At 51.2% G+C, this 26,711-nt stretch overlaps 1 protein-coding gene across 4 annotated transcripts in view; it reads left to right on the top strand.

The window, feature by feature from the left end:
- PAX5 (paired box 5) overlaps positions 1 to 26,711 on the top strand; it is a gene marked incomplete at both ends in the record, with an annotated part of 135,792 nt that overhangs the window by 86,451 nt on the left and 22,630 nt on the right. For 2 of the 4 annotated variants that reach the window (XM_080362628.1, XM_080362627.1), the window contains one exon: positions 19,128 to 19,229. The exons of the other annotated variants lie outside the window; for them this stretch is intronic. In XM_080362628.1, coding sequence (XP_080218754.1) covers positions 19,128 to 19,229 — 102 coding nt within the window. The remainder of the gene's footprint in view (positions 1 to 19,127; positions 19,230 to 26,711) is intronic. 4 annotated transcript variants of the gene reach the window in all.

Below are 26,711 nucleotides of genomic sequence, written 5' to 3'. Positions count from 1 at the left end.
ATTTTATTTATCTAGGAGAAGCTTAGGAGGACTCAAGAGAGAATAGCTGCAAAATGTAAAGTGTCCATAATCGCATCAGCATGAAGCCTGATGGGTGATGCTGCCACCGGTGCTGAGCAGCATAGGTGAACCTGCTTTAGCAGTTGTGTTGGACTAGATGATCTCCAGAGGTCCTTTCCAACCCCAACCATTCTGTGTGATTCTGTGATTCTCAACAGACTCATGTCCGAGGAGCCCTGTGGAGCTCGGGGGGACAGGGTCCCCAGTGTTGTGTTGTGGTCTCCGGGAGGCCATCAGAGGGGACAGGGTCCCCAGTGTCATGCCGTGGTCTCTGGGAGGCCATCAGAGGTGGCTTTGGCATAGGGTCACATCCGATGCTGCACTGGTGCTGCTGAAGCTCTGACAACTCTATTTCACCGATGGCTCCTCTCTCTTCCCAGCTGGAAAAGGACGAAAGTGCCAATTGCTGAGCCAGAGGAGAGAAAGCCAAGGGATCCAGATGTTTTACTGATGTTGTAGCACCTTTGGGGTGACGGGTAACAGTTTCTGCCCTAGAGTAGGAAGGAAAACTCTTATTTATTTTCCCTACTCTCTTATTTGAAAGAGCTCTTCCTGTTGTTCTGGTCCTGGAAAAACACAGTGTTATCAACAAAGAGAGAATTTTTTAAAGTGATTTGGGGCTTTTTTGTAATGGACTGTTGTTAATTTATTACTTCATATTAGATAAGGCAAAAAACGTGTGAATTTCAGATTTTGATGTAATTTCTCATAAAAATGTTGAACTATAATAAAAAAAAAAAGAAAATGCAAAAACCAAAAGGCACTGGAAAAAAGGAAATGTCACTGGCATTTCTTCAAAATACAAGTTGCTGTTTGTGAGCAGCTTGATGAAACTGGCACATCTACCAACAGTGAGGAATATCGCTTGTGGAAGTCCTGTGAGAATCAGCAGGGACAGGGACTGCCTGTGCTGCCACAGGCTTGACACCTGACTGGGAATTTCCACACAGATGTGGCTGAAAAGTGAATTCAGTGAGAGCATGAAAGGAGCCTCTGGGTCCCACTGGAGTTTTCCTCTTTTCATCTTACATTCTTTGCAACAGTCTAAATTCCTTGAACTCAGCCTTGTGGTTGTGCTGCACCTTTTTTGAGCACTAACTCCTAAGAAAAGGCTTGTGCATCAGTAGTATCCCTCTAAAGAGGGGACACGTGTGAGTTGTCACCTCCCCAGCAGGTTTCATTTCTGGCAGTTGAGGGTCCAGACCTGGTTCCTCCCAAGAGGGCCACATCCTCCATGGCAAGGATGGTCCTGGACCCTTGGGGCTTGAGGCTTTGCAGGAGGATGGAAAGTTTACAAGAGCATGGTGGGAAGCCAGCAGATGTTGTTGCAGCTGCAATAATTGCAAAATCCATAAGAAGTGTGGGATATTTGGGAACGTGTATAAGACTTCCTTTGTCAGCAAATCTATTCCTTAGTTCTAAACAGAGGGCTTGCTTTTGCTCTTTCTCTCCTTGTTAATATTCTAAGATGGAATATGGGCACAAACTCTTCACAGACACTGATACAGCCTTGAACAGATCTGGTAGCTGCTCCCTGCCAGGCACAGTCGTTGTTGAGCTGCTTGGCCTGCTTGTGCCAGCTAGTGCAGGCAGAACCAAACGCGCCCTAGTCTGGCTTAGTCCCGCTGGTGCAGACACTGCCGAGCGGTGGGACGGGCGCTGGATCAGAACAACGTGTGACTGACCGTGCCAGCCGCCTTGGCACAGCCGAGCCCGGCCGTGCCGGGTCACACCGCCAGGCGCTCCCTGCGCAGCTGCGCCGGCCGTGCCCTGGCAAGCGAGGGGCAACTGTCACACAAACAAGTGGTCACTGGTGATAAAGTGTGTGACAGGGACACACAGGATACACGTCACACACCATACATAAGTATGTAGTGTGTAGGGATGTAGAGCTGTGCCTCTGCTCTGTGTGCCTTTGCCTGCAGCTGCTGAGGTGACCCTGGGAGATACCTCACACACCTCCCACATTCTGCCCCAAAGCATCCCCCCATTTTTTTTCACCCTGTGTGCACTCTGTAGCAAAAATTTGTGCAGTGACACTGGCATCGTCAAACCCGGCTGCCTTCTCCACTGCACAAGAGATGCGGGTGGCTGCCACAGCCTCTTGCTATGAGGATCCTCAAGGCTGGAGGAGACACGTCAAGTCTTGCAGAGGTAGGATCACCACCTCATGACCAGGAGCGCCCGTGTCCATAGTGTAAGTGTTCATTGCTGCTTATCAGGCTCAGGGATGCACCACTGCAGGCTGCTTTGTGCACCCACGGCCCAGGAGAGCTGTCTGTGCTCTCATCTATACTCTTTCCAGGGTGTTCATCATCTGAAAGTCTCATCAGCCCAGGTTTTAATGGTAGAAGCTCTTAAGGTCTTAAGACATAAGTGGGATATTGATTGGCCATTCTGTGCCATGCATAGAGTAGCTTTGTGACTCTCCTCGGGGGTGTTGTGGCTGGCAGCTCTCACACTGAAGCGGGTGAAGTGGACTTGTCAGTTCCTTTGAGCATGGTGTGGGCTTAACTCAGACCTCAGCTTGTTGAGGTGGTAGTGGCTGAGGAGCAGGAGGTGGCCCTGTGAGCCCCGATGTGGACCCCTGTGCCATGACCTCCGCTGCCCTCAACCCAGCCCACCCTGTCTCATCCACCGTGTCTCATCTCCCTTCACCTGCAGCTCCTGTCACCGCGGGAGCCGCGTTCAGTAGTGCGTGCTGGGCAGCCACCCCGGTCCTCGGGCTCGGCCCCTTGGAGCAATGCGACACCAGTGCCCCGGTGTGTTGTGTCACCTGAGGGTTCACAGACAGTACAGCCACCTCCATGCTTTCCCCTGTGTTGCCCTGCCTGCAGACCCTCACCGAGGTCCTTCCTCCCTGTGGTGGCTGCTCCGAGGTCCCTCGTCCGCCACAGACCTGAGGGACTGTGCACCACCCCTTTCCCGCTGTGGGGACTCGTGGCGGCTGCAGCACTGTCCCCGCTGCCAGCACAGTGCCAGCTCCCGTGCTCACCTCCGTCCCCCAGTCCCGCTCCGGACCTGTCACTTTGGCAGCACAAATGTGTCACAGACAGTGGGGACCTGGTGGTGACACCACGCAGGGATGCGGGCCTGCAGGTGGGGACTGGCAGTGTGGCATTTGGTCACCCCTCCAGGACATGGTCCCAGGGACCTGTCAGGGGACAGGGATGTCCTGCAGCCTTGCTCAGCATCACACATACCCCGTGGAGAGCAGGGCAGCTCTGCCCCATCATCAGAGGTGCTGTCCTGAAGCAACTCCTTTCTGTGACCCTTGTAATTACTCCAGTCCAATCTTTCTTCATATTTTCTTTTAATTATTTTTCCCTTTCTTCTCTCACTCTCCTTTTCCCCGCCTAAAACTCCACCACTCCTCTCCAGTGTATTAAGGATGTGAGTGAAATTGATGGCTGGAATGTCTCAAGTCTTTATGATGATGAATGACTTTCACTGCCAAAGCTTTTATTGTCTGTGATTTGGGGAGAACGGGAGCTGATTTATTGTGGCCGACTGTCATGCCATTTAATACAGTTATAAATCCTGATGCCAGGATGGGCACTGTGGACCAGGGACCTCCTCTGGCCACTCTCCCACTCCCCTGTTTTGTCCCCGCTTGTTGTTCTCAGCTCTGCTGCTCAGAGGGGAGCGGGCAGGGGGATGAACCCGGAGCTCGGGTGCTGAGGCCATAGCGGGAGCTGGGAGCTGGGCCAAGCCTGCGCACCCCCGGCCTCCTGCGCGGGGGAGGTGTCCCCAGTCCAGCCCGGGGCCACCGGAGCATGCCCTGGTCCTGGTCCCAGCTGGTGGAGCTGGGCCTGTCCCCTCTGAATGTGGCAGAAAGTGAATCCCACTGTGATTTGGGAGCAAAATCCTGTCAGCTGCTTCTAACATGCAAGAGCCCTCAAAAAGATGTGTTGCTAATGTCTGCGTATCCTAATTGCATTTTTTAACTGCATTTTAGTGACCCTGGTGCCCTTGTCACCCGTGGTTTTTGCAGCAGAAGCAACGAGGTGCTACCTCCTACAGCTGATGCAGCTGGCAGCGCTTTTCCTCCACCTGGGTCAGAGAGAGACCCCTTGCTGGTGGCAAAGTGCAGGCAGGGTGCAGGCAGAGCACAGGCAGGGTGCAGGCAGAGCACAGGCAGGGCACAGGCAGAGCGTCTTGGTGCCTACATCACGTGCTCAGCAGCTGGGTCCAGCCATGAGCCCCAGACCAACCAGCATTGGCACAAATGGCATCTGTTGACGTTGAGGACCCAAGTCACTCACTTTGGGCAGAAGAGGCCAAGGTGGCTCCTGCCAGGATGCCAGGGCGCCACGTCTGGTGTTGGACCTCGTTGTGCTGGGAAAGGTGCAAACACACCAAAGCACAAAACGCTGCCAGAGACACTTCGTTCTTCAACACGTGTGTTGGGCTCCGCAGGTGCTGGAGTGGGGCACAGTGAAAAGGTGGAAAAGGAGCTGTGTGGTCCCACAGGACGGCCACGTTTTCCGATGGAAAAATCACATTTGAGCATTTTTGGTCAACCCAGTACTTTCCTGGGCAGAGATGAAGTATTTCCAGCACAGTATTAGAGCTTTTCTTGTGTTTCATGCTACATGTGTGTTGTACTTCCGTATCTCATTCTGTCCTCTGGACTGAAGTCACTGCAGGACGCTCTCCATAACATAATCCATACGTTTACTGAACTACCTGGCACATCAACTGAGCTGCACACCTGGAGACCTTATGGGAGATGCTCTCTGCCCACCAGGCAGCTGGGAAAAAGATGCGACGTGGAAACAGGCACTTGGTTCTGCTGTTTCACAGGGCAGATGAAAAATGCAGTTTTGTCTTAAAGTGATTTCAAATGGGGTTTCAGATTCTTTCAACTAAAGACAATAAAATATTTCAATCTTGACAATTAAAAATATTTTGATGGAAAAATACCAAATCCCAAGTATGTCAACATTTCCACAACTTCACTTTTTCTATCATATAATCCAGGTAAAATGCCTGATTTCAGCTTTTCCTCTTATTCCAGGATAAAAATGGCATTATTGAAATATCAGAAAAATCACACTTGGGTTGTCGATCTGGACTTTGTTGAGCCCTAAATAAGATGTTAAAATCTAGGGTGTAAATATTTTTCCTGTGAGAAACAGAAAACTGCTGGTGACATTAGTAATGATCCTTAAGCTGGAAATGTCTCCATCTCAGATTAATTCCAGATGCAGATCATAAATATTGATTCTTGTGAGATGGCAGATTTCAGGATGGGTTTAATGTCTCTTCAATACAGACTGGTGGAAGCTGGTTTATTTTTTCTTTTCTCTGTGCTTATCCAGCAAACCAAATAACTGATTGCGGGTTGCTCCGCTCTTCCTGCTGCCGCGTGCACCGGTGGCCTCAACCGTGCTGGCCGTGCGGCCGTGCGGGGCTGCCCTGCCCTGCAGGTGTCTGTCGCACAGGGGGATGGTGACACTGAGCTTGGGCAGCCCCCGATCCCCACTTGGCCAGGGGTTCTGGCTCCTTGTGTCCGGTTGGATGTGCTGAGGTCCTGACTGGTGATGGGACCTGCATGGCGATGGGACCTGCCTGTACATTGCTGGTGTTTGGGATGGGTGTTGGTGAAGGGTTTAATGGCTGGCGTGGGGCCAGCAGGATTCACACTCGAGCAGGTTTGCTTGGCTCCTGGGCTTCTCCTCCCCTTCTCACTGCTCCCAAAAGCCCTCTGGATGTCACTGCTGTCCTTTGCAAGGCATCTGGAGACACACAGCATCCTCTTCTGCCTGGTGTCCTGCCCTTGGTCTCTCTGGCTGCTGCCAGGCCACCTGCTTGGCCTCCCGTGCTGGGTGGGGGGCAGAGAGCCCATGACCACCAGTGCCGTCCCAGCGCGGGGGGTCACGACAGGAACCAGGGAATCCATGGGCCCCCAGGACAGTCTGGCCTGGCTGCTGGGGTCCTCTGTGTGTCCCCCCTTGGCCCCCGGGGGCAGCATCCCCCAGCTGCTGGGCTGGCAGGAGGAGGAGCGGGCTGTCCTGCCCTGCTCCTCATCTGCTGCTGGAGATGCTCTGAGCCATGCTGGTAGCAACGAGGCCTCTTTGGGCTAGTGTCCGGCAAGCCGGTGTCACAGCCTGGTGTCCCCGGGTGCAACAGCCCCACTGCCAGCAGGACGGTACAAGGCAGAAGCGGTGGCCACACCATCTGGGGTGCTCTCCAGTGGGAGCCATGGTGGCAGAGGCTGGTGACAGGGTTGTCACCACAGCTTTCCTCCAGCACTGCCACCATGCCAGATGGTGCCAGAGGAGGCTACTGGCTGCCCTGCCTGGTATGGGCAGGGAGCTGCCTGCACACCGGTGCGTTGGTGCGCTGCTGAAACTGAACTTGCTGCAGACAGCAGGGTCTTCTGGCCAGATCTTGCAGGTCTCAGCCCTGGTGGAAGATGCTGCCTCTTGTCAGCAGCTCCTCTGTCCTCAGGATAACTTCCCGGCCCAAGAAAAGCTTTGGACTTGAGGGCAGAACTGGAGAACAAAGAGTGTGTGGAACCACTTGTCTGTTCCCCTTGGAGCTGCCTCTGAGAGGCTGTTCCTTTCGTTAACTGCGAAATATTTGCTGAACAGGTGTGAAGCTGTGGCAAAGGGTTGAAGTGTGCTAGATTTTCATTTCTTGAAGAGTGAGGAGTTGGAGGACAGCCACCTTCTCCACAGACACCCCTCAGTGTTCAGGAGCACCCGTGGCTCCACAGTAAAATGCTGCCAATGCTCTTGTTTGCACCCTGTAGCTCCTGGTGTTTGTTTTTGCTGTTGTTGTTGTAGCTCAAATGGAGTCCTGTTACAGCAAGAGGAGTTTGTAATTCTTCACAAACTGAGATTAGCTTCCTAGCCCTCTTGGTTGCTAGGACAGGCTAGAAGATAGCTTCTGGGTGTATGCAAAAATCCAAGCACTGGAAAAGAAAGGAAAAAGTATTTTGAGTGTCTTGTGATACCTCTGTTGCTCTCACAATTTTCGTAGAGCGCAGTAATGAACAGCTAGTTCGGCATTTGTGGGAACAGGGATCCCTCAGACCACAAACTTCCTGAGCTGCTGATGCTCTGGATCACCTCACACCTCCAGCAGCACAGTGATGACTGTAGATGGTCTCACAGAGCCTGCTGCGCTGCTCTTATTAGAAGTATTGCTGTGCTGCAGAAAGGAAACAACAATAAAGGGAATATGTTGCTTCTGCATGCGTTAAGAGCACTGATCAAACCACATGAGATCCCATTTCAGACATAATGTGCATTGGAGGGCAAAATTAGATTGAGAAGTAAATGGAGCCTAAAATTTCCATAGCTTTATTCGTCAGAAAGCTGTTTCATAGCGTGGTTTAATTCTCCTAGTTCTTTCATTCATTGCGTGTAGTGTGCTGGCTGGAGTACATTTTAGAAATAATGGAATGAAAAAAAAATCTTTAATTTGATAGTGGTTGTGAGGTGTGTAAGGGCCGTTCAGACCCGCGGTGCGAGGGGAGGTGAAGTGCAGAAGCGTGTTACACACAGCAGCAGAACAGCCAGACCGCCCTTTCTGCATTTTAGCAGGAAGAGGTGTTTTGTTTAAGGATTCTTTGTTTTTTTATTTGTTTTCTTTTGCATTTCTTTAAGTTCTGAACTATTTGAAGTTGGTTTTATTAGTTCTGTTTTAAAGAAAAGTTTCATTTAATTGCTGCTTTAAAATACACTGCACAATGAGCTGCACTTGTCTGAAAGATCATATTTTCTAGGTTAAGATCTGCCATGCCCATTATTTTTATGTGAGGTTTCTTTTCTCTCCCCTTTTAACATGTCTGCTTGACAGGAGGAGGCTAACTGGTCTCTCAGATAAGTAGACACATGGGGTTTTTTGCCTTTGAAGGCAACACTTGATGTCATTTCCAAACTAAGGCAGATTGCCGAGCAGAGCGCTTGATGTGCAGTGAATCCCTTTTGAAAGAGTGAAAACTGCAGATGGGGATAATTGGCACCCGTGGTCTGACTGGAGATGGGGGAAGCCGTTGTGTGTCTGTCCCTTGGACACCTCTGCGTGTCCATCCTTCCAGGCCTTTCCCCACTCAGGCTTCCTTCCATAGCCCCTGGAAACTGCTTGTCATGCCTCATGCTGCTTCATCAATTCCCACATGCTAATTGTCTGCAGTGCTGCCTCTTCCTTCTTGCATCATGAGCTGTGGAAATGCAAATGGGGAGATGTGCCATTTTAGGCTGTTTTCAGCAAAGCCTTGGCCCCCTCCGCAATGTCACCTGCAGCAGGGAATGCCAGTTTTCACCTTTACAATTCATCCCCACGTGATGGTGTGCCCAGACCTGAAACGTCTCTTGCAGCCTCAGCGTTAAGAACACTGAGGTCCTGGCTTTGAGGTCTCATTTCTCCCACCAGCAGACCCTGTCCTGTTGGGGCCAGGACCAGCCGCCTTCCCCCGCTCCCAAAGCCCAGGGTCTGAGGAGACGCTTCTCCTCCATGCTGGCCGAGGGAGCGAGCCCTGGGCCAGGGGCCGGCAGGGGCTTTGCCGTGCTCAGGCTGGCAGGTCCTCATGGCCCCATGGTCAGGAGGGTAACCCCGTCTCAGGATGAGCACAGGGGATCCAGCCTCCCTGGGCTGTGGCAGAGGCCTGCGGTCCCCCCTGCTGCCGCACGTTCTGAGTGGGACTCGAAAGACTGGAGGCAGGGAATGGATTTTCCTGTCTTGAAAAAATCCAAATCTGAGTAACATTGAACAACTGAAAGTACTAAACAAGGCAAACACTGTCCAGAGCAGCGTGCACCTATTGTTTTTATTTGGACCACTTTTTGTATCTGTTGTCAGTAGTTTGCATTTTACGTAGAGGAGTCATTCCAGTCTTTAAAATGGGATTTTATTTTTTTTTAAGAGTTATGGAAAATCTGATGTTCTAGCATCTTCGAAGCTTTCCCTAGAAGCTTTTGGAGTTGAAATGCCCAAGTGAACAGCCTCTCTGCTTGTGTAAACTCCAGATTTCCACAGTTCAGGTGGTTTTTGGCATTTCTATCCCTTAATGAAAAGATTTTATTAACAAAGACCTTGTCTGGCTCTGGCAGAAAGGTGGACCTGAAGGCTATGTTCTACTATGTGCTGCCCACAGCCCTGGTCCCAAGTTGTGCGGCTGGGCATGCCGGTCCCTGCTTGCTTTGCTTTCCTTTCCTCTTCTTTCTTCTTTCTCTGATTTTGAGCAGAAGAAAATGATGCAATGACAACAATCCCACATCGCCAATGTTGAGTCGAGAGAACTGCAAGCCCTGGTTAAAGTCCACAGTGTCTTTCAGCGAGAGGCAGTGGCAGTGAGGGCACACACACCTGTGATGGAGCTGGGGGGACGGTGAGACCCCCAGATGGGACCCCGCTTTGTGCTGCACTTGGCTCTTTTGCCGGGCCTGCTGTGTGGCCTGTGATCCGGCCATGACACCCCCAGCATGGACACCGCAGCTTGGCCACCTCAGGAAGCTGTGTGCTTGCCCAGTGCTGCTGGGCTGGGTATCTCTGCAGTGATACAGCATCAGAGCACACTTTCCCCATGTCTCTCCGTGCATGAGCAGTCTGCAGTGGTGCTGGCAGTTCCATGCCCCTGGCCATGGACGGGTGTACAAGCAGCTGCCTGTTCATCCCTCCTGTGGGAATGGCTTTTCTCCTCAGTGACAAAGAGGTGCTCACAGGTTTTAAGCCCGCAGGAGCCATGCAGTGTCCATGTGGACTCGCAGGCTGTGCCAGGCGGAGCCCAGAGGAGCTGCCTCCAGCTGCTGCTCCAGCTGCAGCACAATCCCAAAACCGCTCGGGCCCTGCTGCTCCTCTGCTCTTCTCCAGGCGAGTGTAGAAGGGAAAGGACCCCACAGAAAGGATTTAATGAATATGTTGATAAAATGCCTCCAGACCCCTGTGTGTCCTCCCACAAGGCTTCATCCTTCTCATGCTCACCTCCATTGGCCCTCCGTTCCTTCTGGTGCCCCCTTCACAGATGCAGTGCCAGCAATGGGTAGTTGTCCTCTCTGCAGTCAGTGCTGTGCACCTGGCATGTGGTGAGACCCTCTCCCTGTCTGCCGCCATGCCCACTCTTCCCCACATCCCCCCACGCACGTGGCCTCACACCTGAGACACAACCACGCTGTGCCGGCTGCGCTGCCCGCGCTGAGCTGGGTGAAGAAAGACCTTGCGAGGCATGAAGGTTTCAGTTAGTGGGACACAGGGAAAGGTTAAACTATGCTGATGCATTTTGGTATAATACATGGCTAATTGTTTGCCATACAAGAATTAGGGTAGGGGTGGGTTCTACCAGAGACATTGTCCACCTGTGGTATTTGTTCCTGGGCTTCACACAGATGTCTCTTCCAATACTTCGTGTGTGTATTAAATGAGGGGTCAAACCAGAGAATTCTAACCTTGCTTGTGTTATGGGTGGGGAAAGACCCAGGTAGACTTTGACGATCAAGGTGGATGACAGTGCAGCTCAGCTCTAGTGTGCAAACAAAGCTTTCTCATAGTAGCAACCCTAAAAACCCAGCAAAGCTGGACTGTTGAGTTGTTCACAGCGTGCAAAAATTCCATGGCTGTGAGGAAGACACACAGGAGTTTTACAGAGCAGCAGCCAAAAGAGATTGTCCAGAAGACATGGGAGTGAGGGCAAAGGACTCTGCAGTTCTGGGAGTCTTGCTCAGAAATTACAGAGAAAACAGACTGGAGTATTCATCTCTACTTTTCCGTTGCATTTTTACTCTACCAGAAAGTAACATTCTTCCTTCCTTTTCCTTCTCCCTGCCCTGCCTCTATTTCAAAAGTGTAGTTGTGTTGATGGGAGGAGTAGCAGAGGCAGCTGCTATGAGGGGCAGCCCCGGGCTCCTTCAGATGTCCGCCACTGCCTTGCAGAGGAGGAAAATAGGCCCACATCTGCAACCCCTGTTTCAGTGCAGTGTGCTTAATCTGAATTTTATGGCTTTGATGGCAGATTACTGTGCTGCTATCACAAGCCCTTGCAGCCCCAGTCACGGTGGACACTGTGCATTTCAATACCTCCTCCACTAATCTTTCCCTCACTGATCCCATTCCCTGGCTGCTAATTTCACGCAGGCACTTAAACATGATGGATAATTGTGTTCTGCTTATCAATGTTTAATTTAAGGGCTGTTCCATCTGACCTGGATGCCCTCTGCAAGAGCTATGCCTCATTATTGATTTCATGGTCACACCTGTGACATTACCTGCTTTGTAGGAAGTAGACTTTGACATTCCTGTGAGGCTTTGGCAGCCAGAGCTAATTGTCAGAAGAATAATCGAGTCAGCAAAATCATTACAGGTGAGCTGTGTGTTACCACTGTTTTATCTGCCTCTAATTAGGTGCAGAAGAGGTAACTCATTGCAGTAAGCATCCCGCACTAGGTTTGATGTCCACAAATAGAGCCAGATGAGCACAGGAGGGAAGTTACTCACCAGCAGTGGTGTTTCAATGTCAGGGTCCTCTGTTTGCAGTGACTCCTTTCCTGGCATAATGGGGCAAGATGCAATCTGATGGTCATCGGTGGGATGCATTGGCAAGATGCATCAGCGAGATGCATTGGTGTGATGCAAAGTCTGAGCCGTGCTCAGGCAGGACCGAATGCCGGAGCCGTGTGCAGTGACTCTGGACCCAAAGCAGCAATGATGGAAATGCCATGCTGCTGCAGTGCTGAGTGTGGAGCGGTGTTTTGTACAGTAAAACTGGACATTTTTCAGACACGCTCCTCTCTGGTTTGGGGTGCTCCACTGCCCTGTGCCTCTGCCCTGGGCAGACCCTGGGTGTGACGTGTGTGCCCAGGCAGCAGGGGAGCTGGAGCTGGGTGATGCAGCTTGTCAGGTGCTTTTCTTGCTAACAGGGTTGTGCATTTGACCAAAATATTTTCTTCAGGTTAATGATTGAAACAAGAAGGTTAGAATTATCACAGCCTTCCCTGGGGAGGGGAAGAGCTTTTCTAAGCAGAAGCTGGAATTTTGAGAAGAAAAGTCAATTCTGGTAAGAGGTTTGGCTGAAACAGGCTGGAAATCTGAATTTGCTTCCCAGAGATGAAGTTGCTTCCAAAACACCATCTCTATCAGTCTTTGCTTTTGTTTTGGTTTTGTTTTTGGTTTGGTTTGGTTTGTTTACTGTTGTTGTTGTTGCTTGTTTGTTTGTTTGTTTGTATTTCTGGTGTCAAGCAAATGCACCCCTGTCTGTGAGGCACTGCTCTCTCACTGCTGGGCAGCCTGTGCCTGATGTGGCGGGGATGCTGCCACAGCCCATTGATGGAGTGATGCATGCTGACTCCCGGAGACAGGGTGACGGTCCCTGGGGACCTGGCAGCAGAGCAGTGCCAGTGCACTTCCCTTTCTTTGCCACCAACATTTGTGGGCACTTGGAGGTGGTGCCATGTGCCATGTCCAGGAGCTGAAGCTCCCATCGTGCTGCGGGATCTGAGACCACCTGAGGCCATTTCAGAGGGAGTGCAGCCAAAAGCCTGATCAGTCCCACTTGGCTGCCTTTTGGAAGGGTTTGCCCGTTCTGCTGGTGCGCTGTCGTGACACAGCATCTTCATGTGAGACATCGGGACTGTTGGTGTGCGCGAGCACAGGGCTGTGGGTCGCAGAGCGAGCAGAACAGTGCTGGGAGCATCTGCCCTGCTCCTCGGCAGTCCCGTGGGCAGGTCACAGCGTGCCCCTGTGGTGGCATCTCTTCACTTCTCTTTGCACAAGCCTACATTGCAAAGAATTGTTTTCTGTAAAGACATGCAGAGTCAGGTGAAGTGCAGCCTCTGCAAGGGAGCAGGGGGGTTTTGGGCAGGGGTGGAGAGGGGGGGTGTGTGTGTGAGATGGACCTCAGAGAGCCGCTGGTCTTTGCCGGTGGAGCACCCTGATGCTGGGCGTGACATGGGGTGTGAGCTGCCTCGAGTGGCCATTTCAGACAGGCTGACACCTTGCAGTGTTGCTGACAATGGGAGCAGGGACCCAGCAGCACTGCCAGGCTGGCTGTCCCGGTGCCGCCGACCTGTTGTGTTCACCCTTTGGAGCAGTGGGTTCACCCGTTAACCCCGCACCGCCAACCGCTGACCATGCTCCGAGCCGACAGCAGTTTCCCGTCTGCGGTGTGTGCGGGGCGGCAGGTGGGGGTTTGGTTCCCCTTGACGCTGGCCGCCTCAGAGGGGAGAATCACGAGCCCCACCATGGCAGAGGCTGGTTCTGAGGCAGCAGCAAAGGGGCTCAGTGAGCCCCCTCCTCACCACCTGGACCCCCTGCATTTTCTAATGTATCCTTTGCAGTAATTAATTACCTCTCCAGTGGGTTCATTTCTTTCATACTGTTACTGGCAATCAGTTAGATAAAGGGAAAAAAACATGTTGGTGCCCTGTGGTATTGAAAGTGAAGGGTTTTCACACTGTCAGGGTAATGAATTCTGCAAGGGTTTGAAGCACCTGAGCTTGGGGAAGTCCTCATGTCATGTGTCTGGGAGTGACAACCCCCAGTGGTTAATTACTGCCATGGATGAGAGCTGAGCTGATAGCAAAATGAGATAATTTCATTAGTAGTTAAATTTGAAGTTAATTGGATTCAAGTTTACACACAGTAGTATACAAAGACACACTTGGAAACACTCTTTGCCGCCTTTTGATTTTTTTTTTTTAAAAGGTAGGTGAACCAAAGGATGTTTCTAAGCCGTTCCCTCATTTTCTTCAGCACGGTTTGGAGCCGGGAGCATCGCTTGCTGACGCACACAGCCGTGCCAGCCGGCCCGGGCAGCCTGTGCTGGAGCGGGGGCATTTGCTGGTGCCCGAGTGCTGCTTGCCACGTCTGCCTGGGGGGGTTGCCGACCTCTCCTGCATCCGGCTGCAAAATAATTTCTTTTATGCAAGAAAATTACTTCTTTGCATTTTTTTTTTTGGCAATTATAATTTGCTTTCAGTGTGAGCACGCTGCCAGCTCCTGGTGAATGGAGGGACAGACATTTATTGCATATCTTGTGTGTGTAGAGCCAAGCACTTTGACGTGTGGCTGTGCCCTCCAGCCCTGCAGTGCCAGTTGATATTGTTGTTATTCGGCATCATCATATTTTGTCTTTTGGAGTAATGCGGGATAAATTCTGGTAGAGATATGTCTAAAACTGAAAATGATGTGCAACTTTTCCTGTCTGTGTGAGCTTGTGGTGACTGTGAATACAGGAATGGCTGTAACAGAGGTGCTGGCTCCGCTCCCTGATGCCAGCTGGGTGCTGGTGCTGCCCAACCCTTAGCTGTCCAGCTGCACAGTCCCAAGCCCCAGCCCCTCTCCGGGTGGGTCCTTCTGTCAGTGTTGGGTGTTCCCAGTCGGATGTGCTCCCTCTCAGTGCAGGCGGCCCACAGGCCTGTTTACGGGGGCTCTGTGGTGCTGGTTGTGCACTGGGAAGTCCCAGAGCCACATCTGAACCCTGCGGCACCAGCAGCTCCGTGAAAGCAGTGGCTGCACATGGTCTTGTTGGGGATCTGCAGGGAGCTGGGGCTCCAGGCTAAGTGCTTTCCTTGGAGCAGAAGGGCGTGTCACAACCCTTGCAGTATTTCAGTGATGGTGCTGTGCAGGGGCTCTGTCTCGGAAAGTGCTTCGGCTGCTCAGAGCCTGGCAAAGCCCTGGCTCTGTGGCACGGACAGTTATGAGCTCCTGCGGGGACAGGTGTGAGCTCCTGTAGGGACAGGTGTGAGCTCCTGTAGGGACAGGTGTGAGCTCCCCCGAGGACACACGATACCCATGCCCATGCTGTCCCCACCTTTTTTTTGTCCAAACACAAACAACTTCTGGTATTATTAGTATTATTATCCTGTCTCCATCAAACTAGTCTCTGGCTTAGTTGCAGTTTTGGTGGATGGTGGCACGAGCGGCACGGCATACTCATAGAGTGGCAGCCCATTTTCTCACCATCACATCTGGCTGATGGATGCTCTCCTGAGCCTGCAGAATATGTTGACTCCAGCTAAAAGCTCCAAATCCTCACCTTCAGGCCTTTGCAGCCTGTGCCTGGGGTATCCCAGGTGCTGCTGAGGGTGAGTGGATGGAGCTTCACTCCTCTGCTGTGGAGGGCATCATCTGTGGCAAGGTCACCTATGGAGCAGACAGAGCTTGACCCAAATCTGGCTGTGATGGGGAAGGGATGTGCTTCCCATTCTGAGAAGGACGTTGCCAATCTCATCGCATCCTGTCTGAAGAACAGGTGTCTATTCTGCCTTCAGTAACACAAGCATGGTGTATGGTTTGTGTTTTGAACGCATCCCCCCTCACACAGGTCACCTAGACCCTCACTTAGTCCTGTCTTCTTTGGGAGCTGGGTAAGTGATGGGTCTGAGCTGCCTTGCTGATGTGCCCCTTGGAGATGCTCTCCAGTGATGTGGAGGAGCTTGGTGAGGTGGCCTAGAGGAGGTGGTGGGGCAAAGAAGAAGGTGGGGTCTTCTTCACCCACTGCCTCCTCCAAGCTGAATGGGCACAAGAGCTGCCATGTGTCCCCCCTATCACCAAGGCATGCCAGCTGCAGGCCAGCAGATACTGCTGAAGGTACCAGCACTGCTGGGGCCACCAGACTCCCCATGGGGAGGCCACTCCAGGCAAGAACCAGCAAGGTATTTGAGTATGTGAAGCTTTAGGCAGTAGCCTCATAGCATTGGTAGAAGTTGCTCTTGTAAAGTCCTGCTGAGCTCTGCTCTAGTTGAGCTTGCCTGTAGGCTGGAGCTGGTTGCTGAGCTGCTCTGTCCTGCACAACACCAGCCCAGTGGGCCAAGCAGTGAGGCAGCTCTGCCTGCAGTTGCTTGTACCCCATCTCCAACTTTAGCCATCTGGAATAACCTTTAAAAAGCCCAGATCAAAGATGATCAGGAAAAGTGTGTCCTGAAGGACCTTTGTCTGTCTCCATGGCCCACTACTAAAATACAGATGTTCATCTCCTCTTGGCTGCTTTGCCTGAAAGAGCAGGGTGGGAACACTCTGGGACAGAGTCTGCTTCTCTGCCTCTCTTTGTGCCATGGTTATTAGTGTTTGTCTGAAATAAATCATTTCAGTGCAATTGAAGCTTGCCAATACTGGGGGAAAATGCCATAGAGGACAGCAATACTCCACTCTTTTTGTGGGGGAAGCACACTGCATGCAATTAAGAGGACAAGGTGAGGCTGCAGTACATGCAGTTGTGCCCTTTGCCAGCACCCCTTGGCCTCCTCCCAGCCCCTGCCCCAGCCTGGCTGTGGTGACCCTGCTGCAAAGATTTGTCAGCAGATGTCGGAACAGTGAATCTGGAAATGAGATGTGATGGAAACAAGATCACACCTGTGGAACAGACCATGAATTGTGTTATCTTCACTTAGGGAGGAGCTGCAATCCTACTCTTCTTGGTGTCTTCAGTGGTGGCTACATTGCTCAGTGCCCTTGACAGTGATCCTAACCATGCTGGGGGTGACAGTAGCTTTGGGAAAAGTGAAAAATGTAATATTTCAATACATTGAAATAAGTTATAGGGCAATGGTGCTTTTTTTAATAGCTATTGGAAAGTGAGGAGTGGGGCGTGGTCAGTGTGGGATGGGTCAGGATGGGGATGTCGCCCACTGTCCTGGCACCTTTGGGAGATGAGGCATTGGGCCAGTCCGTGGTGACACCACACCGTTGAGGGAGGGAAGAGCTGTGATATCCCTTCTGGGGTCTGTGGAGGGCTCCTGGATGACGGTACCAGCACGGACGTCAGGTTGTGAGATGTTCTTCTGCATTAGGGACAATCCTTAGCTGGGTGCTCCCTGCCGGCGCTGCGGGTCAGCTTTGCTTTGCAGCCAAATTTAAGTAGATCACAGATACTTTTGCGTTCCCCAGGCTGTCGATGTGGCATAATCAGAGTTTAATTTTGTGCCAGAGAGAAGAAAGCAGGGCAGCGATGAAGGGAGAACATTTTAATCTAAAAGAGCCATTTTCTGCTTGCATTGAATAATTAGAATTCATTACGCCCTTCCGTAAGGGATCTGGCTTCCCCCTAGAACTGGAGAGCAAATTAATCAATTGTTTTGAACCTTAAATTCTTTCAGGATGTGGATGCACCACAAATATTCTGTAGGAAGGGCCTGAGAGGAATGGCGCGCATCCCGATTTGTGGAGGTGGAGTGCCGAGGAAAGTGGGACATGTGCTGAGAGACACTGCAGCGCTCCCGCACCGACCCCTTTGCCTGGCAGGGTGGTGGGGAAGTGGCCTTCGTGGCCGTGACCCGGGGTGACGAGCACTAATTTGCAATAACTCGCATTCCTGCCTCCTGTCTTATCAGATGAGGACTCATTTCTCTGATGATAACAAAAAAAGAAGGATTTAAAAAAAAATATTTTTATGTCAGTTTGAAATTAAGTCATGGCTCAAAATCTCTGCCAACCAAAATTTAAAAAATGTTTTTGGCTCATGGGGAAACGTCTAGTTTCAACCTCTCCAAGCTGTAGAGACTTGAGAAAAACACTGTCATAAAATCAAATGGCTCTGGAAAACAATTTGAACACGAGAATCTGTGCTTTCTTCTTGTCAGTGGTGCTAAAGTCAACAAAGTCACGTAACTTTTCTTGTTTATCTGACATGCCGCGTTTTGATGAAGGGACCTGCACTCACAGTGATTTTTTTTTCTGGATAACGAGCTGTTTTGGGCCAACAATGTCTCAGAGCCAGCTGGAGCCGGCGTGGTTGCTGCGTGCAGCAGTCAGAGGAGCGGGGACCGTTGGGGCTGGGGTCCCTGCAGCCAGGGTCCCTTTCTCTCCTGAAACACACACTTTGTGTTGAGAGCCCAGTGCTGCGCTGCTGCTGCCCTGAGCCCGCGGTGTGGCCAGAGGGGACAGCCCTGCCGGGGGGAGGCTCCTCTGGCGGAGCCACTTGTCAGGATGGCAGAGCGGCTGGTGCAGGGGATGGAGCAGATGCCCGCAGCAGAGCTGTGGCCAGGGCAGCCCGCTGCTCTCCCGGAGGGGATGGCAGTGCCGGTGTGCTGCTGCAGACCTGTCCGTGGTGTCCCAGGCTGGGTGCTACCATGCACCTGAGGGCTCTTGGGAGGCAACTTGTCTTTGTATAAGTGATGTGCCCAAGGATGCTGTGGGAGTGCAGAGGACCATGGGTGGGTTCCAGGGTTCCCTCTGTGGTGAGGGATGGATCCTTCCTGGTGGGATCATAGGAACACCCCTTTCTCCTATCAGACCTCCCGTGGCCACAGCAGACAGCGATTTACCTGAGCTTCTGCTACAGCAGCCTGCGGGGACAGGTCTGTCCTGGGGTCCCACGCAGGAGCAGGGTCTGGGGGGGCTGGGACGTCACTTTCAAGTTGTGCTGTTTGCATGTCCCGACTTGGCTCCGCAGCAGCGATGTGTCCCTGGGAGCTGCACGCAGGAAGGGGTGAAGAGAGGGGACCATGGTCCAGGGGCAGAGGGAGATGGGGGATGTGCCATTGCTGGCTTTCTGTGGGGTTATTTCCATGGAAGACCTGTGGGTACTTGAATAAAAAGAAGTGTTTCTGCCATCTAAGTAAAGAGCACTACATCAGGCTGTCTGTGAATCTGATCCCTTCTTCTGGCACCCCAGCAAACTATATCTTAAGCTGACTTCATATCTCAATTTCCAGTGTTGATTCTTTTCTTGTAAGTGGCTTTAGTAAGAGATAGAAACAGTGTCCCGCTTTCTATTTAGATCTCTGCAAACCATCAGCCGATGCACTGTGATTTTCTTGAGAGTTTTCTGGGAAAGTGTCATTAAGATCATTGTTGTTTCACATTTTGCTGTTTCTGACTTTACGAATCTGAGCTTTGGAGGAACCTGGGAATAGAGACGAGCAGCCGGAGTTCAGGCGGGCGCGTTCCCCTCCCTGCAGAGCTCTGCTCTTCCCCTTCCTGTCTCTCACTTCATCGGAGCTTTGTGGCAGCTCATAGAGAAAGAAAACTGTCCCTCCCCTCCCTGCCAGCCTGGAAATCCCACCGTGGTCCTCGCCAAGCGGCGATGACAAATGCATGGCTGTGTTCTGGGCGCTCAGGGAGATGTGAACCCGTGTCCGCTCGTCTCAATGCTCACGCGGTGATTTGTTGGTTTGATTCCTCAGGTCGTGAGCTGGCGAGCACAACCCTCCCAGGATACCCCCCGCACGTCCCCCCGGCCGGACAGGGCAGCTACTCTGCTCCAGCGCTGACAGGAATGGTGCCTGGTAAGTCTTCAAAGCAAGGAGGGGGAAAAATAAAACAAAAGGAAAGGAAAAAGCCAGCATTTAATGAGGAAAGCGTGGCACTTGGAGGCTGCATGAAGGCCGCAGCGCTGGTAGGAGGGGTGGGGGGCGCTGGGACCAGGCGCAGCATGGAGATGTCGCAGCCTGGAGACAGCCAGGGCACGTCCCTCACACCAGGGTGTGACAGGGCCCCAGCCCCTGCCCCTGCAGCTGGGGATCCGCAGTTTGGGCCTTGCAGGTGCTGCCCATGTGGCACCGCTTTGCTCCAGCCCACCTGTTTTACCCGGGCACCCTGTCCCTCTTGCTGTGTCTCGTGGGGACATCACTGGCCCTTGGGGCTGGACACATCCTGACCTCAGTGTTCCTCTGTGGAAAACTGTGTCCATCCACCTGACTCCTGGGGGACAGCGAGGTGTCCTCAGGATGCTGTATTTCTGTGATTTCCTTCCCTTTTTGGAGCATTGTGATGAGAAATAGCGGATGCTGTTGATAGCACTTTCTGTGTGGCCAGTGGGAGCGGAGGGTGCTGGTCATGAGAGAAAACAATGTTCTGAGGCCCAGATACCTAGGATAAAAGTCATGAATCTGGCACATAATTGTTGTATGGTTTTAAAAGTGTTGATAACTTGAAAATTCTCTTTGTTTCCCCTATTGCCTTCGAAGCCCATAAGGCTTTTTGAGCCAGCTCTTTGGACTCAGCAGGGTCAGAAGGTTACTGAGGAAAAACCCTTCAAAGTGGAATTTTGTGTGTAATCACATGGCTCTGGGAGGTGGTGAATTAGAAAAAAATACTTGTAACAGGAACTGTGAGTTGGTGACAGTAATTTGATGTCCAGGCTCTGTTGGGGTAAATCTTTGTTACCAGCTCTATGTTCTGCAAATTGCATTTTATGAGATTGCTAAGGATACTTCTATAACTCTAAGGAGTTAAGAAAAAATCAGCCATTTAATGTATATATTCTAGTTAGAAACTAGCAATGGAAGTTAGATTATAGTTTGTGTAGAAGGCAATTTTTACCCACAAAATGTAATGCCTGAAAGAGCTGCTGTGAGGGTACCAGATGCAGTTTGTCTGGAGTGAGGATAAAAAATGAACACCTGAAAGCAAGTCTTGTCTGAAAAGAGCATGAGGTTTTGTCCTTTCCTCCTGCTGTTTCTCATGGACACACACGTGGACACCATGGCTGGTACGTGCCAGGCCTGCCTGGCCGCTGTGGCACAGCCATGGCTTCACGTGAAGATTTGAACTCACGTCAACTCTCCAGCTCGACCGCAAGCTGTAATTACGATGTAAGGCCTGGAGCAGCAGACTCGGTCAGTCATCTCTGTGTCCAGGGTCAGACATCCTGCCCCACTGGTCCCTTCCCTCACCTAGTCCCTCCTGGGCTGGCTCCTTGCTGATGTCCTGAGCTCCTCCTTGCCCCAGGGGCATCCTCCTGCTGTGCGTGATCATCTGATGCATGGTTCCTGGCAAACACACACATTTAGAGGCCTTTAGAGACCTTATGGGAATCTACCACGTTCTTTCTGAACACCTTTCTCTGAAAAACAGACTGTAAGCCCCAGTTCTTTCCCCAGCTGAGGCAAATACTTGCTCTTCCTTCTCTTTTGGGGTACTTGGGAAACTAATACATCGGGGTTACCAGCTGTTCAGGGGCAGCTGTCAGGGTGCAGTGGCAGAACTGGAGGACATGAGGCTTGGCGGTGCTCAGCCAGAGGAGATGCAGTGAGGGTTCGGTGATGTAGAGTCATCTGAGCTGATTTTCCCAGGTAATAGATTTTATTTTTAACTACACATAGGCTTGTGTGACCTATTATATTGAATAACTGCACTGTTCCTCTCACTGGTTCTTTTAATAACAACCTTCTGCTCCAGCTAGTGTGAAGGTCAGCTGCAATTCCTGTAGGTTCTCCTCATTTAAGTGGGAATTTGCTAACTAGCATCCAAAATACCTTCTCAATTCTTTGACTCCTGTCCTTTGCAGGACCAGTTTCAGAGCCTCCCTGGGAAAAGTGCCACAGTCCTTGAGGGCCCAGGCAAGGGAGTGCGTTTGTTGTACCAGGTCTCAGAGTTTCGTTTCATAACCTGCTGCTGCCTCATTGGAGGTTTCAGAGTCTGTGCTAGAAATGTGCTTCCTTGATAAGATTTTTAATCATCAGCCATGAATTTCTGCCATAATTAAGTAATTGTGTGAGTTAAGTGCTTAGAGACGTGGGAGAAATGTATACATGATAAGACATGGGCTGTGTTTTGTTGCATGCTTGTTGCTGCTGCCATCGCTGGTGCTGCTGTGAGCAACCCCGTCCCTGGCCGTGCTGTCCCCCGTCTGTCCCATGTCTGTGGGTCTGCAGTGGGGCTGCAGGGCAGGGGACATGATCCAGCTCCTGGGCATCAACAGGCTGGACACTGGACACGGTAGCTGTGCGGATTCCACTGCTGGCTCTGTGCTCATCTCTCCTCCAGCTCCCCTCTGTGCACCTGAACAGGAGAAGTTTCTTCCCCACTGCTGCTCCCAGGGCAAGGGCGCACACAGGGCATCCCACTGCACCACTACACCGCCTCTCTTCCTTACCTGCAAAAACAGGGACTTGTATATCAATAGGGAATTTCCTTTTTTTATGTGGCTCAGGAATGACTGCTTTGGTCTAGAGCATAAATTAATCAAATACTTTTCTCTAAAGGAACCAAACAAGCAAACATGCGACTTCGATTTCAGTCCAGAACTTTATGAACTGAGATCAGAACATGGGAACAGGCTGCCCATGGAGGTTGTGGAGTCTCCTTCTCTGAAAACATTCAAAACCCGCCTGGACACCTTCCTGTGTAACCTCATCTGGGTGTTCCTGCTCTGGCGGCGGGATTGCACTGGATACTGGTGGTACAGGATACAAGGGCAATGCTACGGTGCAGACAGATGGGCACACGGATGGGAAAACAACTGGCTGGGTGGTCAAGCTTGGAGGTGGTGGCTGATGCCACACTCCAGCTGGATGCCAGTAGCATGTGTGGCGCTGTGGGGTCTGACCAGGGGTCTGTCCTCTCTGTCTTCTTCATCCGCCTCCTCAGGTTTTCAGATGATCCCACACTGAGGAGCACCGTCAGTGTGCTCCACAGTAGGGCTTTCACCTGGAGGCATCCAGGTAGGTTTGGAAAGGAATACGAAATCCAACAAGGGCAAACATGAAAACCTTCATCAGGGAAGGGAACACTTTGTGACAGACTGAGGATGACTGGCTGCTGGAGCAGATGTGGGCAGATGGGGAGCGGAGTGTCATCCTGCAGAGTGCACTGGAGCAAGGACGACCAGCAACATCAGGGCCAGGAGCTAGAGGGAAGGGATGGTCCCCTCAGGTGGCACTCATGGATTTACAGTGGGAATAGTGCAGTTTTGGGGCCACAGCACAAAGAGGCTGTGGGCATAAGTTAATATAAGCAAGATGCAAACTGAGTATGAGGAAAAGCTTCAAACCTCCCCTGTGAGGAGGCTCCAGTGGTGGAAGAGGTCGCTCAGAGAGGCTGCACAGTCTCCATTCTTGAGGGTTTTCAAGGCTAGGCTGGATGAAGTGATGAGCATCCTGGAGCCCTTTCCATCTTGAAATGCCCCATAATTCTATAACTCAATGTTTTGATTATGGCACCACTGAAAATGTGCTGCAGAATCAGGAATTCATATGCTTCTGCCTCATTCTGTGAGCAGAGATGGGGTCCACAAGCTGTTAAGAGCAGAACAAGTCCCTCTCTGGAAAGTAGTGATGCCAGCAGTCCATGCAGGTGCACAGATGGGACAGCTCTGCCCTAGACCCCAACCACCTGTTTAATCACAGAGCCATGAATCCCCCTCAGAGGCTGGAGGGAGCTGTGAGGGCACTCCCCCCCACCCCCCATCACTTGGACAGTGCCTAATGTCTACACAGGGACTGGGAGAAATCTCCCTCCATGTTCCCTGTCCCAGTTGTAAGCAGGGTCTCACCCCTCCACAGCCCTGGCAGCACGAGCTCCAAGATCCCAGCTCAGCATCCCTGTCCACCCCGGCTCCGTGCCCAGACCCCGTCTCAGCATCCCAGTCCACCCTGGCTCCGTGCCCAGACCCCGTCTCAGCATCCCTGTCCACCCCGGCTCCGTGCCCAGACTCTGGCTCCCTCCTGCCCCAGAGACTGGGGCTGAGAGGGGAAAGGTGGGTGGACCCAGCATAAAGTTGTGACTTTTGGTGAATATTCCTGGGTGTGCTGGGAGTAGGCAGGAGTCAACAGCATCAGTTGACATCTGTCATAGGAACCTGGGGGTCCCGGGAAGAGACGCTGCCATCCTCAACTGGGGCAGGGGACACAGCAGCTCCCAGAGCCTGAAGTAGACACTTTTCTTTAATCCTCATTGTCTAGCGGTTTATACCTTGAAGTAGGAAAGTTTATATCCCTTGCAAATGTTTATTTTGTCTAGTGAAGGTCTCTGTATGTTCTCTTTATCTATTTAGAAGTTTAATCCACTATTGATTCCTACTAGATTTGTGGTCTCAGTACTACCTCTGGGCACAGGATCCCACAGGCTAATGAGATGCTGTATGCAGGAATTATCTCCTGGTTTCCATTTGATACTATTGTTATTATTTGTTCACACTGTGATTGTACCCTTACTTGCTGTCACTTTGGAAAAGCAGAGTAGTGTTTCCCCAGCAGCCGTCCCTTCAACTCCTGGGAAGACCAGGCAGAAGCAAGGCACATCTCCTCCATACCACCCAGTCCTTGCAGCCTGGAGCCATCCCCCTTTGTTGACTCCTTTCCAAAGAGTCATTCCCAGGACTGATTGACTCTTCTAATGGAGATGGTGCTGTATTCTGCTGGCAACTTTTGCTCTCTTTTCTCTCTTTACCCCACACTTGCAGATTTGGCTTTAGGAGCTTAGCAGCAGCTGGTTGGGAGCACATCCCTGGGAAATGGAGCGTTCCCAGGGATTTTACTCCATGATCTATGTGAGGGACCTAGACCCTTTTTTTAGGTGAAGTGGTTGAAAGGGACTGCAGCTGCTACAGCACTGGTCTGCTGGTCACAGGTAGCACAGCTTTGCTGTATTTCCCTCACCTTTGAGAGGCTGGACCGTCTCTCCAGCTCTGCACCTCCTCTTGTGTGGGCTGGGCTGCCATGGGGATGGGGACCATCACAGCTCATTTGGGCTCTTTTCGTGGTCCTCTGTTGCTCCATACACCACCAGCCTCCTTCCAGTGCTGGATGAAGTCTCTTGCCATGGATCACTGCTCATGTCTGTGGGATTACCTCCTGAGATGTGTCTGAAGGTCTATGTCTTCCTGTGTATGGGACAGTCGGTGGCCATTGGCCAGGGACAGAGGAGAGGACACAAGGAGCAGTGCTGGAGCTGCAGCTTGCGTGCCAGGAGTCGTGTTCTATTTGGGACAGCAAGGACCAGGCTGGGGCTTGGGCAAAGCGGCATCTGCTTGCCCTGGCAAGCAGACTCATGGTGCTGTGGCTGAGCTGGAAAGAGATTGTGTGCAAGTAGCTGTGATCATTCACTTAAATACATATTCCAGCTCTTGTGTCATAAATTCTGGGACAGCTGAGCCTGCTGCCCTCTGGTTCCTGTGTACCCCCCTCTTCCCTCTTCCCATCTCTGGGGATGGACTCCCTCACCTGCCCCCACTTCTCCCCTCCCCAGACTGTCACTCACCATGTCCCCTCCCCTCCTGGAGGGCTCTGCACACTGGGTGACAGGAAAGGGTAGACTGTCCGGAATAGTGATGCTGAAAATATAGTCATTAATGGGACCCTCGAAACCCAGATGTCCTTTCTGAACACCGGTAATTTGTTTTTAATGAAAAACCATGCCGTGACCCTGAACAAATGAATTTCCTTTATATGAAGTCTATGTGCAATTACCCGACTAAAGAGACCTGAAAACAGTGACATTCAAAACGGGGCTTTGAAAAGAAAAGCATAAAAAATAGCAACAGTATCATTAGCAATCTTTTATCTAGGAGAAGATGCTAGTTCTAACGTGCAAAACAGAAGGAGATGGTGTTGATAAACAAAACACGCGGTTTCCAAGCGCATTTTTTCCTTGTGGCTAACAGATATTAACACGGAGGAGAAGTGGGATTGTAACTTTCCAGGTCGGGGCTGTTTCTCCCACATGAGCTGTGAGGGACAGGAGAGGAGTGTCCCTCACCCCTCCGGAGCCCAGGGGGCAATGAGGGTTGTGGGGAAGCGGGACTGTGAGCCCCATGTCACAGTGGGACTGGGACACAGCAGTTCAGCTGTCAGAGCTCTGGAATAAAGCCTGCAGGGACTGGTGGGGCTTGGTCCTACTCCAGCACTCTGAAGTCTTTATTCATAGTTAGTTTCCTGTGTTAATGTTATGCATTCTGGCTCTGCCTTTGCTGAAGTTTTGTGATAGCATTTTATAACCTCCTGACATGCAGCAGTAAATATTTGAAAGCAAAGTGACTGGGAGGTAAACAAATTAAAAGCAGAGGCAGAGAAAGTGAGTTACAGTATGTTTGATGACAGAGGGCGTAAGTGGTAGGCCTCAACTGGTCCTTCTCTGATGCACAGCCAAAAGCTGGAACTGCTGGGTTACTTGGACAGTGATGCTATTTTGGCCAGTAAAAGTAAAATTAGGTACTTTGTCCTACAAAGACTTAAAGCAACTGAGGAATAAACCCTAACATTTCTTTGGTGAAGTGGAGCATTTACAAGTTACGTCCTTGGAGCCTGGAGGTGACTATTATGTCCATTTGCTGTCTGCCCCACCTCCTTCATGCTGCTGCTACAACAGGAACATGTATCTCTGCTCGGATTATGGGCATGCATTTTTTTTGTGCTGCTATTGTGGCTTTTTGCAGCTCACATAGCTGAAACCCAGCTGTCACCTGGAGCACCCCAAAAATACCTTCACCCTGCAGATCCTCACAGAAGCACCCACAGCTTTAACTGCCAGAGCCAGAAGAGACCCACCGTCAAAGGACTGAAATATTGACATCTGACATTTTCTGGTTAAGCAAATTTACTGTTTTGTCCCACCTCTGGGGCTGCTCCACCCTCCTGTAATCTTGGAAGACAAATGACAGAGAAGTTTCACCACATATGATGGAGCAAGTGATGTGCCATCACAGTTGTCGTGAGGCAACATCAGACTGCAAATCAACTGACAAATGATTCCCTTAATTAATAATGAAGCAGTTAAGTAAATGGTACACGTTTATCCACTGCTCATGTACATTTTGAATGAGGGTCTGCCAGCATCTTGGAAGCCTGCAGAAATGTTTTGGTGTTCATCTCTCAGGAATGTAACTACCACGCTTGCACAGAATATAGATGAAATTTATATTGTTTTCAATATGTTGTTGTCACATATTATTTCATTAAATTGATTTAGAAATTACACTAGAGAGGGCAAGAAGGTGATTTGTTGGGAAGCCAACAGCCTTTAGATCTGCTGTTCCTAAAGCCACCTTC

Source organism: Nesoenas mayeri (assembly GCF_963082525.1).
Source record: "Nesoenas mayeri genome assembly, chromosome: Z".
In the NCBI taxonomy this organism is placed as follows: Eukaryota; Metazoa; Chordata; class Aves; order Columbiformes; family Columbidae; genus Nesoenas; species Nesoenas mayeri.
The sequence above is the reverse complement of the archived record's forward strand: the minus strand, read 5'-3'. Positions and strand labels throughout refer to the sequence as shown.